This window comes from Leptopilina heterotoma, unplaced genomic scaffold (assembly GCF_015476425.1).
Source record: "Leptopilina heterotoma isolate Lh14 unplaced genomic scaffold, ASM1547642v1 Lhet_70, whole genome shotgun sequence".
NCBI classification, from domain to species: domain Eukaryota; kingdom Metazoa; phylum Arthropoda; class Insecta; order Hymenoptera; family Figitidae; genus Leptopilina; species Leptopilina heterotoma.
Window position 1 is genome coordinate 2,753,013 of NW_025111162.1, and position 15,022 is coordinate 2,768,034.

The window sequence follows — 15,022 nt, forward strand, 5'->3', positions numbered from 1 at the left end:
ATAAACTACAAAATTGCGAAGTATAACAAAATTTCACCGGGATCTTTTTTCCCATGTATTTGGTGCGGGGTCCTTTCAACTATTCAAAAAGATTTGTTTATAGTTATTTTTCACATTATAAAAATCAAAATAACTTGTACTTTTTTTTTACTAAAAATTGTGGTATTTTGTCGCAATTATTTTAAATGAGTCGAAAAAAGTCACAATTTTCTTAATTTCCCTGACAAAAAAATTTTTCCAGACATTTCCCTGACTTTACTGACATTCTTGCTTTGAAATATGTTCAAAAATAATCTTTTTTATTTTTTAACATACAGGAGTAAAAAAAACTTATTTTTTTAATTTGCAATATCCACGTGGACAACTGTATAGGGGTCAAAAATTGGTGAAAAATTGTCCACGTGGTTTATGGACGACCCCTTAATAACAACATCGCTTGATTTATTAAATATTAAAATATTTTCCAAGATTTTTAAAAACATTATTCATCAACAATAACATCAAACACTTAATTATTATATTATTAAATATTAATTAATAGGTATATCATAATAATAATAAATTATTAAAAAATAAATTCAAAGCTATGAAAAAATGTGAGACTAACTCTGCTGGGGCTCGAAAAAAAAAATTAGTGAAAAATTCTGGGAAAATTCAAATAATAAATTATTATTTATTAATTATTATTTTAATAAATAATTAAATTATAAATAATTAAATAATTTAAAAATAATAAATAATAATTAATAAATAATTAAATTAATAATTTTTACCATATTTTTATGCTATACCTATTAATTAATATATAATGTCTTGTTAAAATGTATATAAATATCTATCCCTATAATATGAAATAATTTCGCCGCCGCCGCCGCTGATTCAGTCATTTCTAAGGGCCCCTTAGAAAGGGCACATAGTCAAGGTTGGCCCACTGTTAAGGTAGGCCCATCGTCAGAAACAAGTTACATTTGACCTATATTCAGGTCAATTTTAAGGGCAGTTTTAACCTACAGGTCAAAAATTGATAAACTAATCCCTCTGCCCTTAAAATTTAGGTCAATTTGAAGGGCAGTTTTAACCTACAGGTAAAAAATTGACAAACAATTCCCTCTGCTCTCAAAATTTAGCTCAATTTTAAAGGCAGATTTAACCTACAGGTCAAAAATTGACAAACTAATCCCTCTGCCCTTAAAATGTATGTCAATTTGAAGGGCAGTTTTAACCTACAGGTAAAAAATTGACAAGCAATTCCCTCTGCCCTCAAAATGTAGGTCAATTTTAAGGGCAGTTTTGACCTAAACGTCAAAAATTCACAAACAATTCTCTCTGACCTTAAAATGTAGGTCAATTTTAAGGGTTGTTTTAATCCACAGGTTAAAAATTGACAAACAACTCCCTCTGCTCGAAAAATTTAGTTTAATTTTAAAGGCAGATTCAACATGCAGGTCAAAAAATGACAAACTAATCCCTCTGTCCTTAATATTCATGTCAATTTGAAGGGTAGTTTTAACCTACAGGTAAAAAATTGACAAACAATTCCCTCTGCTCTCAAAATGTAGGTCAATTTTAAAAGATTTTGACCGAAACGGAGAAAATTGACGAACAATTCCCTCTGTCCTCAAAATTTAGGTCAATTTTAAGAGCAGTTTTTATCTACACCGCAAAAATTGTCGAGAAAACTCCTTCTGACCTGACCTTCCCTCATAATTTAGGTCAAATTTGACATATTTTTTAACCTACTTATCAAAAAAGCAAATTAATTAGGATACTTTAAGAGGTCGTTACCTTATATAAAAATTTGACAAAATTTTTGACCTATAGGTTAAAAGAAGCTTGATTTACATTTTAATAGTATTTTTAAAAATTTTATTAAAATTTATTTTCCTTTAGAGGAAAACATAACCTCAAACTTAGTTTAAAAGTTATAGGTGAGAGAGTAAAAATAAAACACCAAAATTAGGTCAAAATAATAGGTGGGAAAGCAAACATAACTTTAAAATTAAATAGAGTCAAAATATAAGTCAAAATTTAATCTAATTTTTCACATATAGGGGAGACTGGGGTAAACCCGCTCACTTTTTTTCAGGTCGGTAAAAATCTAGGAAATTATTCTCTAAATCCAAGTTAATTTATATCATTTGAAAGCTTATGATTTCTACTAAAAAAATAAAAAAGAGTTTTTGATTTATCTTTTTTAGTTTTACTTAGAGAAACTTTTTAATACACATATACCAAATTTCGAAATCACAATTTTCCAGGGTAAACCCGCTCACTTTATCTTTTCAAGACGGAACAGTTTTATTTTTTAAATATTAAAATTCGTCTTATTCCCGTCTTAAGTATGATTTATTATTGATAATTTATGAGTTATATAAACATTTCTATAAACAACAAATTGGTTTAATAAATAATGAACATAGATTTTATGAATTACAACTATGGATTTAAATAGTGTTATATTTTATTAAGAGAAAGTGAAATGTAGTTACAATTTTGGTTTTAATAAGTCATAAATTGTGTTATTGTTGAAATATAATACGCGAAATTATTTTATTCTAAATTTTAAATTAAAAACTAAGTGAGCGGGTTTACCCCGACTTCACGTGAGCGACTTTACCCCGAGTGTATTCCTCACATTTCAGAATAAATTTAATTAAATCTTTTTGAAATAAGATAAAACTATACATGTACTTCAAAAAAGGACATCCAATAGCAACAAAAAAAAATTTGCCAAATAAATTAAGACTCAAAAATAATGATCGAAAAACTTAAAAATCCAAAAAACGTTTTTTTTTCTGATACCTCTAAAAACATTTGATTGCCTCTGATTCTATGTTGAATTCATGAAACTAAACGAAAGTTCGTTAATATAAGTTGAATGGTAAGTACTATTCACAGTATCAATATCTCCATCTTAAGTTGAGTTCATCGCGTTAAATCGCTGGTGAGCGGGTTTACCCTGTGCGCGGGTTTACCCCAGTCTCCCCTAGGTTAAAAAAAGGTCAATAACGATTGTTTCATTACTTCAAAATCCATGTGTACTTTGTCATATACTTATTGTAATTTATTATGATGCATTTATATTAAAAAAACATTATTTGAAATTTATAAAAATTAAAATAAATATAAAAAATACAGATAGGGGGTTGTATGTAGTTTATTATGATGCATTCATATACACGGAAAAAACTGCATGGTTGGGACAACCATATATATTGAAAAATACGGAATATCCATTTTTAAGGTTATCACATCCATATACCACATCCATTTCTTTAGTTGACACATCCATAGAAAAAAATGGATATCCCGTATCTTTCAATATATATATATGGTTGTCCCAACCATGCAGTTTTTTCCATGTAAGAAAAAATTATTTTAAATTTATAAAAATTTAAATTAAAATAAATATAAAAATAGAGATAGGGGGTTGGCGCGCGAAGCGCGCAGGGGGGCGAAGCCCCCCTAGTATAAGATATATATTTATAATAATTTTTTTTTAAAGAACTATAATATACAGTGAATTCATTATTATAGCACTGTATATATCCTTCCCATAATTCAAAAGGAAGTTTAAGTAAAATCACTTCCAAGCTTACGTGGCATGCAGCTCACCTCAAAAAAGCGAGCATCTACTCCCGAAAGGTGAGCAGCTGCCCCTGAGGAGTTGCTGCTTACCTTTCGGGAGTAGATTCTCGCCTTATTGAGGTTAACTGCGAGCTTGAGGCAGCGAGCTCTAGCGGCACTCATGTAAAGCCTGCAGCCTGCCCAAAATTTTTTCAGTGTGCCAGTGATATTTTAATACTGCCGGTAAAAAACCAGTACTGGACAGCGTTACCAGCCAGGAATTTCCCAGTACTGGTGTCAGTACTGCTATACTGTCAGTCAGTACTGTGTCAGTACTATGCCAGTATTACATTTCTACTTGGGAATTGTAGAGCATTAAAAAACGCTTCGATTGACCTATTTTTGAACCTAATTCAATAATAAATTTCGAAATTATTGGTATTTTAAAAACAAAAATTGTGAAAAATGACATTTTCTCAACTTTTTTGTTTGAAACTTTTTATTTAACTATTAAATTATTGTAACTATCTTGTAGAGTATTTAAAAATATATTGATTGACTCAAAATTCAATCACTTTTACCATATTTATAAAAAGTTATTCATATACTTCTATTACTTCCTCATAGAGGAAGTATTGTAATACCAAAATTTTTCGAGTTCGATTTTTTGACATATCTTTATGTTATTTTACCTCAGAAGTTCAAAAATGACATTTTTAAAAAATGTCATTCCATATGTGTGTGTGTGTGTGTGTAAACATCACATTTTCATAAATATCTCGAAATCATGAAGAGCTTTTGGGTTGCATTGTTTTTAAATTGTATATCTCACCTGCGGACATAAAGTGAGAGTACTTTCTGATATATTAATAAAGTTTAACTAAATTTTTTTTGATTTTTAATTTTGCAAAAAAACGTTTTTTGCCCATAACTTTAAAAAAATGTTAGGACACCTATAAATGTTTTTCCATAATTTTGTAGAGTTTTTTTAGGCGCATCTTTTGAGAACTAATTGAACATTTTTCGTCCATATTAACCAGAGTTATTAAACTTTTAAAAATCAAAAATTTTGGAAAATAAGACTTTTTTAAAAATTTTGTTGAAAATTGTATAAGTAACTTTAAAATTATCGTTACCAACTTGTAGAGCATTAAAAAACGCTTCGATTGACCTGTTTTTAAATCTAATTCGTAATAAATTTCGAAATTATTAGTATTTTAAAAATCAAAAATTGTGAAAAATGACATTTTCTCAACTTTTTTGTTTGAAAATTTTTATTTAACTATTAAATTATTGTAACTATCTTGTAGGGTATTTAAATATACATTGTGAGGAATTGTGTGCGAGTTGACGTATGGTATAAGTGAAGATGTGTGCTGTGAGTAAAATGTGATATGGAAGTGGAAGTAGGAGGGGGCTACCATGCCTAGGTCTAATTGTCGAATTTCTCAAAAGTCGTGTAGTGGTCAGGGACCATCATCACGCATTGCGTGCAATCGTGACAAACAGCGGGTGCTTTGCTCCCTAAGTGTGTCATAACGCCCAATCGGGGTATGTATTATTTTTGAATCTCTGAAGTTGTATAAAAAAAATGGATTTGTTAGTAAATTCAGTTATTGTAACAAAAGAAAATGAATTTATAATTGTAGCGGTTGGTGCGAGAAGCATTGTAGCATCTATGATTTGGAGGTAAAGTCTCACTCTTTACAACTGGCCGAGCGTCTGGGAAATTAATTTGTTCTGTGCCGACATCACAATAAATTGTTGGATAAATCGCCGAACTTTATTGTACAATACACTCCAGGATAAAAAGAAAATATCTTCCTAAAAAACATCCTTACGTTTAACATCGGGACTTGGCCGATCCTACACTTGAACGTGAAGGAGGGATTTGCATTTGCCGCCAACTGCAATCATCTATGAGTGTTTGTATCTACCCATAATTGTAATCACCGACGCTGTGGTAAGTCCACGAAATAATTATTTGTCACATTTGGTCCTTGATCCATTCTATTTGATATTACGTTATTTGCAAAGAGTTAATTTCTTTCGACTCCATTTTTATTTATATAAAAATTATTTGACAAACGTTGCGACGATTATATTTTGGTGTGCGTAAGTGTATGTGTCGTATGAATGATTATCTGATTATAAAGTGTTAGTTTTGTTTTAAATTTCGAATCGTATCGCGAGATAAATTATATTGTAAATTATATTGATTTAATTGTCGACGGAAATAAATTTCATACATCATTAAACTTAGGCATAATTTCTTTTTCGTAACTTTAACATTAACTTATCTTTTATTTCAATTTTGTTTAAAACTAAGAGGATAAGAATAAATGAGTAAAAAAGATTTGTTACAATTGGCGCCCAACTAGAGGCAATTAATTCTTTGCAAAAATAAAACTGTATAATATTTTTAAATTCTAATTCGATATTTTATTTTTATGTAATGGCGAATACGAGGTCAGCGGCTAAAGATAAAATCAATGACAACGACGAAGGCTTTCAAATGTGTTTACAACTACAAGCCGAATTGAGGGAAATGAAGGATGAGTTGACGCGAGTCCAAACACAACGGACTGAATCTGATAAGGAAAACGAGACCTTGCGAAATGAAATTCGAAGAATGAAGGTCGATTTTGAACAACAATGGAATAATAAATTTGCTGAAATGGGCAAAGGTGGATTAAAAACAGACGTAGGTGCTCAAACCGATAATTTTGAAATTTATGTAAGTAATAATATTGAAAATAATATAGTCGACAGAACGGAGGATAATGGTGTTACTGAATTTGAGGGACAGTCAAGTTATTCTGATAAACAAGATGATAGTCGATATAAAAGGCGGGAAGAATATAGTAAAAAACCGCGTGAGGGGATTTGTGGGAATAACGAACGGCACGGTGACCAAAATGATTTTATGAGGGGTATCGTGTCATATTTTGATTCGTTGCAAGTAACTATTCCTTTACCAAAGTTTGACGGATTAAATAAAAATCCGATTGAGTTTATCAGTGACATAGAAAAATATTTTACTAGAAAAAATATTTCCGAAAATTTACAACTCGTAATAATAGAAGAGGCGTTAATCGGTAAGGCGAGAATGTGGCATGATGCTCGTTCTTTCCCATTTATTAATTACCAACACTTTAAAAATAAATTCCTCGAAGAATTTTATTCGATTGAAGCTCGTATGATGGCAAAATCCGAATGGGAAAGTCGACGTTATAAATCGAATGAAAATTCTTTACAAGGGTATTACGTGGAGCAGTTAAGTCGCGCTAAATTTTGTTTATCGTCATTAAAAGAATTCGAAGTTAATTACCTAATAATTAAACAATTGCCGCAAAGGGTCAGGGAAGTACTTTCTACCATTGATTACAATGACACGTCAAGAATAATGCAAGCGTTAAATCGGCTGGATGCAACTCGTCGTGACATTGAAGGGGGAATTTCCTCGAAAAATAAAAATAATACGGAATCGACAATTAATAATTCGAATCATAATAAATTCTATAAACAAAATAATCAAAATGAGGGGAATACCATTGCGAAGAACAATGGTGAACCGACGGGTCAACAGCAAAGTAGGTCGCGAAATTTTGAAAGCGATCGACAGAAAAATTGGAGACAACCGGGACAATCATCGAATAACAACGGACGCGCTCAATACGTAAATACAAATGATAAAAATGAGGACCGTAGTGGGGGAAATAATATTAAACCGAGTTCAAGTATTAATGCCATGTGGAATTCTAATATATCGGAATTTATTGACGATCTATGTTGGGACGTAGTACCGGGGGTGAATGAGATAAGTAGTGAAATCGAGACAAAAATAGTTAGCCCGAGAATCCGTGCAACAATTGAAAATCATGAAGTCGCTGTTTTAGTAGATAGTGGGAGCGAGGTAACCGCGATATCCGAAAATTTTTATAATTCGTTAAAAAAGCATACTAAAATCATAGAATTGCCAGTGAGTAATATAACAGTTAGTGTTGCGGTGGGAAAAAAATCGACGACAATTCGAAGACAAGTGCAATTAACACTTAAAATCGAGAATAACAATTTCGTAGCTCCATTTTTAATAGTACCGGGATTGGCGACGAATGTATTAGTTGGAATTAATTGGTTGTTAAAATTTAAATGTATGATAGATATCGAAAATCAAAAAATTCAAATAGCCGGAAATTTTTTGCCGGAATCATTAGTTACATTTAAAATGTCCGAGAAAAGAGAAATTAATTGTCGTATCGTAACTGCAACAAATGAATATAATAATGATCGAGAGAATTCGAATAGCGAACAGGAAATCGACGGATATAATATTCAAGAGAGATCGAGTAATGATATCGAGTCAGAACAAGTTTCGTACAATATGGAAGAGTTTGCTCAGGAAATTGACGAATATTTGTTTAAATTAAAGTCATTTGATAAAGCTAGTAAACAAAAGATTAAAGACATCTTAATTAAATATCGTCGCGTATTTTCAAAGCGTCCAGGTTGCACGAATGTCTATGAACATCGGATTACTCTCGAGAAACAAAAAACTATTGTGAGAAAATCATACCCTGTCGCGTTAAGTCGTCGAGATGCGGTACGTAAGGCGATTCACTATATGCTGGGTTTGGGAATTCTAGAAATTTCATATAGCGATTGTTGTAATCCCCTACGTATAGTATTTAAAAAAAACGGGGATGTACGCCTTTGTTTAGACGCACGATTTATAAACGTATGTATCAAATCAGATAATGAAAGTCCGCCGATTATGGAGGAGCTGCTCCAGAAATTTGAGGGGGCAAAATTCCTTTCGACAACGGATCTGGTAATGGGATATTGGCAGATACCTTTGGAAGAAGAATCGCGAAAGTACACTGCTTTTTTGTTTAAAGGTCACCTGTATCAATTCACGCGTGTGCCCTTTGGCCTAAAAACGGCAGAAAGCGGATTTATACGCGCGTTGAATATCGCATTATGACAGGAATTGTCTGAATTTATTTCAGTTTATATCGACGATATTTTAGTAGCGTCGCGAAGTTTCGATGAGCACTTAGATCATTTGTCGAGATTATTTAAAAAATTAATAGACAGTGGATTTACGTTGAGTCTTGAAAAATCGGCTTTTTTTGCGAGGAAGTATCTTTTTTGGGATTTAAACTCTCGTCAGAAGGAATTAGGCCAGATGAGGATAAATTATCGGTAATTAATGATTTCCCGTGTCCCAAGGACAAAAAGCAACTGCAGGCATTTCTCGGGGTATGCGGTTACTACCGAAGGTTTAGCATAAGGCATGCCGATTTTGTGGGACCGTTTCGAGATCTGTTAAGTAGTTCAGGGGAATGGAGATGGTTAGAAAAGCATTCTATCGCGTTTCAAGAAATGAAAAACAATTTTGTTCGGTCCGTTACGCTTAGTCACTATATGCCAAATAGAAGTTTCAAATTGCAAACTGACGCAAGTGATGTGGGAATAAGCGGGATACTGTACAGTACTTTTCAATTATGCCTTCTAAAATGGAAGGCACTAGTTTCAAGAGGTTTGCCTACTATCTATGTTGTTTCTGCGCCTTGGCGTATTAGACGAGTGGAATGTCGAACTGGACTGTCAAAACATTGAAAAGAGGTTTTGTTTACGTTTTAAAAATGTAGTTATATTATGTGAGAAAGTAAGTGAAATATATTAAAATAATAATGTATTGCTTTAATTTACTAAATTTTAAACATAATTTAAATTAAGTCTTAGTTAGTGCAAAAAAAATGTGACAAAAAATTGTAATTTTTGGATTTTTGTAATCGCAAGTTTTACAAATTATCGAATTTGCTTTTGTAAAAATTTCATTTTCTGGACTATTTAATTTAATTATAAGACAAATTTAATAATAGCATTTAATGATAATGTAACAGAATGATCAAATTTTTTTATGATATTGGAATTTTTTATTGAATTTGCTTTTCGCAAGAATTAAATTATTTTCATAAATAACAGAATTCTTTGGAAGGATTCAATTACTTTTATAAATACTAAAATTCTTTGCAGAAATTCTATTATTATTAATATGATTTTAATAAAATTTAAAATTCTAATTTCCAATTGTAATTATAAACAGACGAGATTATTTTCTTAAAAAATTTTAAATTCTTTGTTTAATTAAATTATTTTTCAAATTTTCAATTAAAATTTATTTAAAAAATTTTATATAAAAAAAAATAGGTCGAATTAATAAATTTTCAAGATTTAACAAAAAACGTTTTTCAAGGTCTAATGTGGTCGTCGCCGGAAAATCCTGGAACCACACAAAAAACACTAAGAGAGGAGTCGCTGGAAATTACTAATGCATGCAGTTCTACGTCTTCTCTGTATCTTCTAAGTGGGCAAACCGTCAAGTATTTACTGGGAAAAACCGATAATGAGCCAGGAATTTTATGCCAAACCGGGAATTTTTTCACAAAATTAAAAAAAGTTTTATTATTTTTATTTGTTTCTAAAGAATTGATTTTTATTTCAATTTTTATAGATATTTATACTCTTCTCTAAATTTGAAATAACTAAAAATAATTAATTTGATAATAAAACTTGTTTTAAAATTGATCAAATTAATAGAAACTTTGTGAAATTAAACTGAAAATTATTTAATTTTTTAAAGAAGTTAGTGACCGTAATAATAATATTATTTTTAAAATTATTAATTATTACTAATTATTTTCAAGAAATTTAATACAATTTTTCTCAAGAATTACATTATTTTCATATAAATAATAGAATTCTTTGGAAGGATTCAATTACTTTCATAAATAGTAAAAATCTTTGCAGATATTCTATTATTATTAATATGATTTTAATAAAATTGAAAAATCTAATTTTCAATTGGAATTATAAACAGAAGAGATTATTTCTTTTTAATTTTTAAATTTGTTTAATTAAATTGTTTTTCAAATTTTCAATTAAAATTATTTTAAAAAAACCTTTTTTTAAAAAAAAAATTTACAAAAACTCGCAAAAGAATTTAATTATTCATGAAATTTTGATTATGTTCGAAGTCAAATAAATTTAAAGTTGATGTGAAAAAAACTGGGAAAAATTATTTCAATGCCGGAAAAAATTTCTCTAATTTATAATGTTAAAAAGGTGACCTGGAAATTTATCAGATTTGATACAGGAAAACCTAGGAAAAGTCATGAAAATTTAAAAACAGGCTTCTGTATTAACCCTGAAATCGTAATTTTGGTTATTTGCGACGTCATGAGATGATTTCCTGATTTTCAAAATATTGGATACATTACTATTGATGTATTATTTACAGGTAATAAATTTCTTTTGAATAAAACATTATTTAATTTTATGAAAAAAGATTATTTACAATTAATTTTTTATTTTCAGACCAATAACGCCTTTGTAACTCCTGCACTGGAATAATAGACTCGCTGTCGTTTTCCGGAAAATGAGGAAGAATTATTCTTTCTTCAAATTTTATTCGGATTTTTAACACTAATATCAATTATTTTATAATTCAAGGCTGTTCTTATTTTTTACTGATACTCAAGAAACGACTAAAAATGAATTAAAATAAAAAAAGGAAAATTTATTTACAATTCTGACTTCGAATTTGGATTCAAGGAGAAGAAATGCATTAAGAATATGTAAAAGCTAAACAAATTTGTCTCTTTTGAATTTAATTCCTTTTTTTAGCAGTTTTCTTTAGATTTTCTTAAAATTTCCATACAATCTGACAAAATTATCATCGAATTCGTCTGCAGCGGGGAAAAATACATTGAAGTACACTAACGTCGCCAAAAATTTGACTTTTTCTTATTTTACTTCGTACTTTTTATCAGATCGCTTAGTTTATTGCAAAATATTGAGCCACTTACACAATTCTAGCTTCAAATTTGAATTTTTTATTTCTCTTTTTTTAATCGTCTTTTGACTATAATTCAAAAACAAGAACCAATCAAATAATTCTGACTTCAGATTTGGATTCAGCGGAGGAAAATATATGGGGAATATACTAGTCTAGTGTCTTGGCTAAATCACTTTTTTGTGCTTCTGTGTAATTAAAGCCCCTTTGAACTTTTACCAAATATTAGGTAACATATAAATGTAATTTGCTTTATTAAATTTCGAGTAAAAATAAAAAGTTTTTAATTTATTACACGTTCGTTTCAATATGGCTTCTTATAACGCAATACGTTTTTCTGGACAATTTACAAAAGTTTTGCGGAGTTTGATTCAAAATTGTTGTGAAAAATTTTGCAAAATCCATTCGAAAATGCTACATATTTTAATTCACAAAATTTTAAACATCTTTTAAATTCCATACGAAATCTTGTAGGTATGTAAATTTCTAAAGGGACTTCTGTATTATTGTATTCGTAAAATTGTTTTTTTGGAACAGGTCTATTATGTAATTTTTTTAATTTGTTAATGTAGGAAATTATTTGCTGATGAAGAATTTTAATTAAGGAAGATTTCGACTATATCAGCAATTAGTGACATCTATTAGAAGTCAATTGAACTCTTTGGTTTAGAGTCAGGTGTTATTCTTAAGATAATTATTCCGATATGGTTGTCGGTAAATAATTATATTTTTTGAATTTTAATTTTTGATCTGAAAAAATAAGCTGCGTGAACGACTGCACTGTGCATCTGTGAGGACTCGAACCCCAGTTAATAGCTGCCTTTCGCGGGACTAACGCCTACCAATGCACCATGCCAACACAGCATAGTCGAAATCTTCCTTAATTAAAATTCTTCATCAGCAAATAATTTCCTACATTAACTATACAGCTCTTCGACTAGTGTATGGGCTTGATCTGAGATTATAAGAAACGTGAACGTCCAGGCTGTGTTGGCATGGTGCATTGGTAGGCGTTAGTCCCGCGAAAGGCAGCTATTAACTGGGGTTCGAGTCCTCACAGATGCACAGTGCAGTCGTTCACGCAGCTTATTTTTTCAGATCAAAAATTAAAATTCAAAAAATATAATTATTTACCGACAACCATATCGGAATAATTATCTTAAGAATAACACCTGACTCTAAACCAAAGAGTTCAATTGACTTCTAATAAATGTCACTAATTGCTGATATAGTCGACATCTTCCTTAATTTTTTAATTTGTTTTCAAATTTTATAACTTTTTGCTTTTATTCTGAAAATAACAGGACTTGTCGAAATGTGAGAAGGCATTGTTTAATTTTTTATATTTCTACTATGATTTTCTTAATTATTTTACAAATTTTATTAAAATTTTCATTTATTCTTTTTTAATGTGTTAAGTGAAAAAACAAATGGAAATCGCCTCTCAAAATATTGCAAATTCTCGTTTGCAAATTAGACGTTTGGAAATTCCTTGTATAGAAGCTTACAAATTTAAGGTAAATATACAAAAAATGTAATTGTTTTTATTGAAAAACAAATTTGTTTTATTAACAAGACTTGTTCAATTTTTCAGTAATGAAATTAATTTTATACATAATTGATAAAATTATTTATTGAATTTGGCATTAAATTCTAACCCTAAACATAAAAGTTTCAGAATTTTATTAATTTTTAATTTTCGTTTTAAGCATGAGCCTAAAGTACCCTGAAGCTTTTTACGAAGATCATGTGGAGAGGATTTTGAAATTATCTACATCATTGAATCCACAAGCAATCAATAATTACTTAATGGAAAACAGCGACGTAATTGTTGATGATTATAACATTGTTACTCTTGCAATTTATCTTGTCATCAAACGTGATCTGCCTTTCGGTTGTCTTCAAACACTGCTTCAAACTTTCTGCGGAGATTTAGGTATTTTAGTTAATGGCTATACTCTATTGCAAACCATGATATTTTGCAAGAAATCGTATCATTTCATCAAAAATGCAATCGAGTGTGGTTTATTCACTAATGGCTTAAGTGAGTCTACAAATGACAAAGTCCTTACAATATTGTGCGGTGAAACAATAAAACTAGATAAGAATAATTTGAAAATCTTGATTAATAATTTCGACTTAATGGAGTATCTTCTAAGCATCGACGAGGAATCTAGCATTAATGATATGATTCATTTGTCCTTTTTATGGTTAAAATTTGACGATTTAATATCCAAACATCCTCTGATGAAGCAACTTCAAAATTTAAAAGAAAATCGAGAAATTTTTGAAAATTTAGTACTTACATTGGATATTTTTGGAAATAAAAATATTCTTGAAGGAAACGAGTACAGTATTCGTTCTCTTTTACATATTAATGCTAGACAAGTGGCGAAGATTTTAATTGATGACAACTTCAGAGAAGCACTGAATTTAAAACTCTCTAATCTGGCTTTGTTTAAATCCTTGTTAGCAGAAAAATTTAACGATGCAAATAGTTTGGCTAATCAAATAAAAAATGCCTTTAAATGTTTCCAAAAATTGCCCTCTTTCAACCTTGATTCCAGCTGTCAAATCATAGATTATTTATCGTATGAGGACTTGAAGAACTTCAATAATGCTTTGCTTGTTTAAGAGATAAAAAGGTATAGTTATTTTCATTTGTTGAAAATGCTGCAGTACTTTGTTACAAATGTTGATCCAAGTCAGATAAAAATATAATTTCAGTCGATTTTCTTTAGAAGAAGAGATCTATTATTTAAATTTATATTTTCATTAAATTTTAATATAAATCAATAATATATATTAAACTTTTAATTTAATAAATAAAATTAATAAATAAATAAAAATTCAGGGAATTTTAATCTGCTCTGAAATTAAATAATCCAAAGTTTAAATAATATAAATTAAAAGTTTTTTTTCTAATCTATTATATTTCTTATTTTATTTATAGATCTAATTCAACTTCGTAGTGGTTTCGAAATGGCTCCAGAGTATAATAATGCAAGCTGATATCCGCTAGTGGTTCACTCCAAAAGATTTTTTTTCTGAAATAAAAATTAAATTTTTTAATACATCCACATTACTGTTCACATTAAAATATGTAAAGTAAATTTAAATTGTAAAGTTTTATATAATAATAATTCATTGAAATCAAATGTATGTCTCGTTGAATATTATTATTTTAATTCAAAATGTTTCGATGAATTAAAAAAACATTTTTATCTGCATTCGAAAGAAAGAACTTAAATATCACTTACATATTGTTTAAAATATTTAAATTTTACTATTTAAGTAATATTAAATTCAATTTAAAAGCTATAGTATTAAAACGTAATTTTTTCTGAAGGTAAAATTTTTTAAAATTCAATAATTTCACAGGAACAAATGGTTATATAAAAACAGATTTATTTTCTGAATCTATATATTCTTATTAAACCTCTGTTAAATCAATGAAATGTCACTAATTCAGAGCATTTACAGTACGGAAAGACATCAAAAAGTGGAAATAGATATTAACCGGCGTATAAGTAAGGAATTTTAAGACTAAGACACTTGATCTCACGTGAAAGTGAGGTTATGTAAGTTTGTTTA

At 29.4% G+C, this 15,022-nt stretch overlaps 2 protein-coding genes across 5 annotated transcripts; both read left to right on the forward strand.

The window, feature by feature from the left end:
- The first annotated feature begins 5,021 nt into the window (after positions 1-5,021).
- Positions 5,022-9,240, forward strand: LOC122510544. 3 transcript variants are annotated; one of them, XM_043625293.1, is made up of 3 exons: positions 5,022-5,118; positions 5,217-5,530; positions 6,037-9,240. In XM_043625293.1, exon 3 carries the CDS (start codon positions 6,083-6,085, stop codon positions 8,549-8,551), a length of 2,469 nt encoding a protein of 822 aa, XP_043481228.1. In that variant the 5' UTR covers positions 5,022-5,118; positions 5,217-5,530; positions 6,037-6,082; the 3' UTR covers positions 8,552-9,240. The 3 variants fall into 3 exon arrangements, with proteins under 3 accessions (XP_043481228.1, XP_043481229.1, XP_043481227.1); XM_043625294.1 differs by having other exon boundaries at positions 6,042-9,240; XM_043625292.1 differs by having other exon boundaries at positions 5,217-9,240.
- A 1,382-nt stretch (positions 9,241-10,622) lies between these two features.
- On the forward strand, positions 10,623-14,510 carry LOC122510547. 2 transcript variants are annotated; one of them, XM_043625298.1, is made up of 5 exons: positions 10,623-10,873; positions 10,951-11,657; positions 12,848-12,945; positions 13,138-14,073; positions 14,382-14,510. In XM_043625298.1, exon 4 carries the CDS (start codon positions 13,139-13,141, stop codon positions 14,060-14,062), a length of 924 nt encoding a protein of 307 aa, XP_043481233.1. In that variant the 5' UTR covers positions 10,623-10,873; positions 10,951-11,657; positions 12,848-12,945; position 13,138; the 3' UTR covers positions 14,063-14,073; positions 14,382-14,510. The 2 variants fall into 2 exon arrangements, with proteins under 2 accessions (XP_043481233.1, XP_043481234.1); XM_043625299.1 differs by lacking the exons at positions 10,623-10,873; positions 10,951-11,657; positions 14,382-14,510 and having other exon boundaries at positions 12,744-12,945; positions 13,138-14,148.
- The last annotated feature ends 512 nt before the right edge of the window (positions 14,511-15,022 follow it).

Coding starts and splice junctions, on each gene's coding strand:
- LOC122510544 (XM_043625292.1), top strand. CDS start 6,023: ATGGCGAATACGAGGTCAGCGGCTAAAGATAAAATCAATGACAACGAC.
- LOC122510547 (XM_043625298.1), top strand. CDS start 13,139: ATGAGCCTAAAGTACCCTGAAGCTTTTTACGAAGATCATGTGGAGAGG.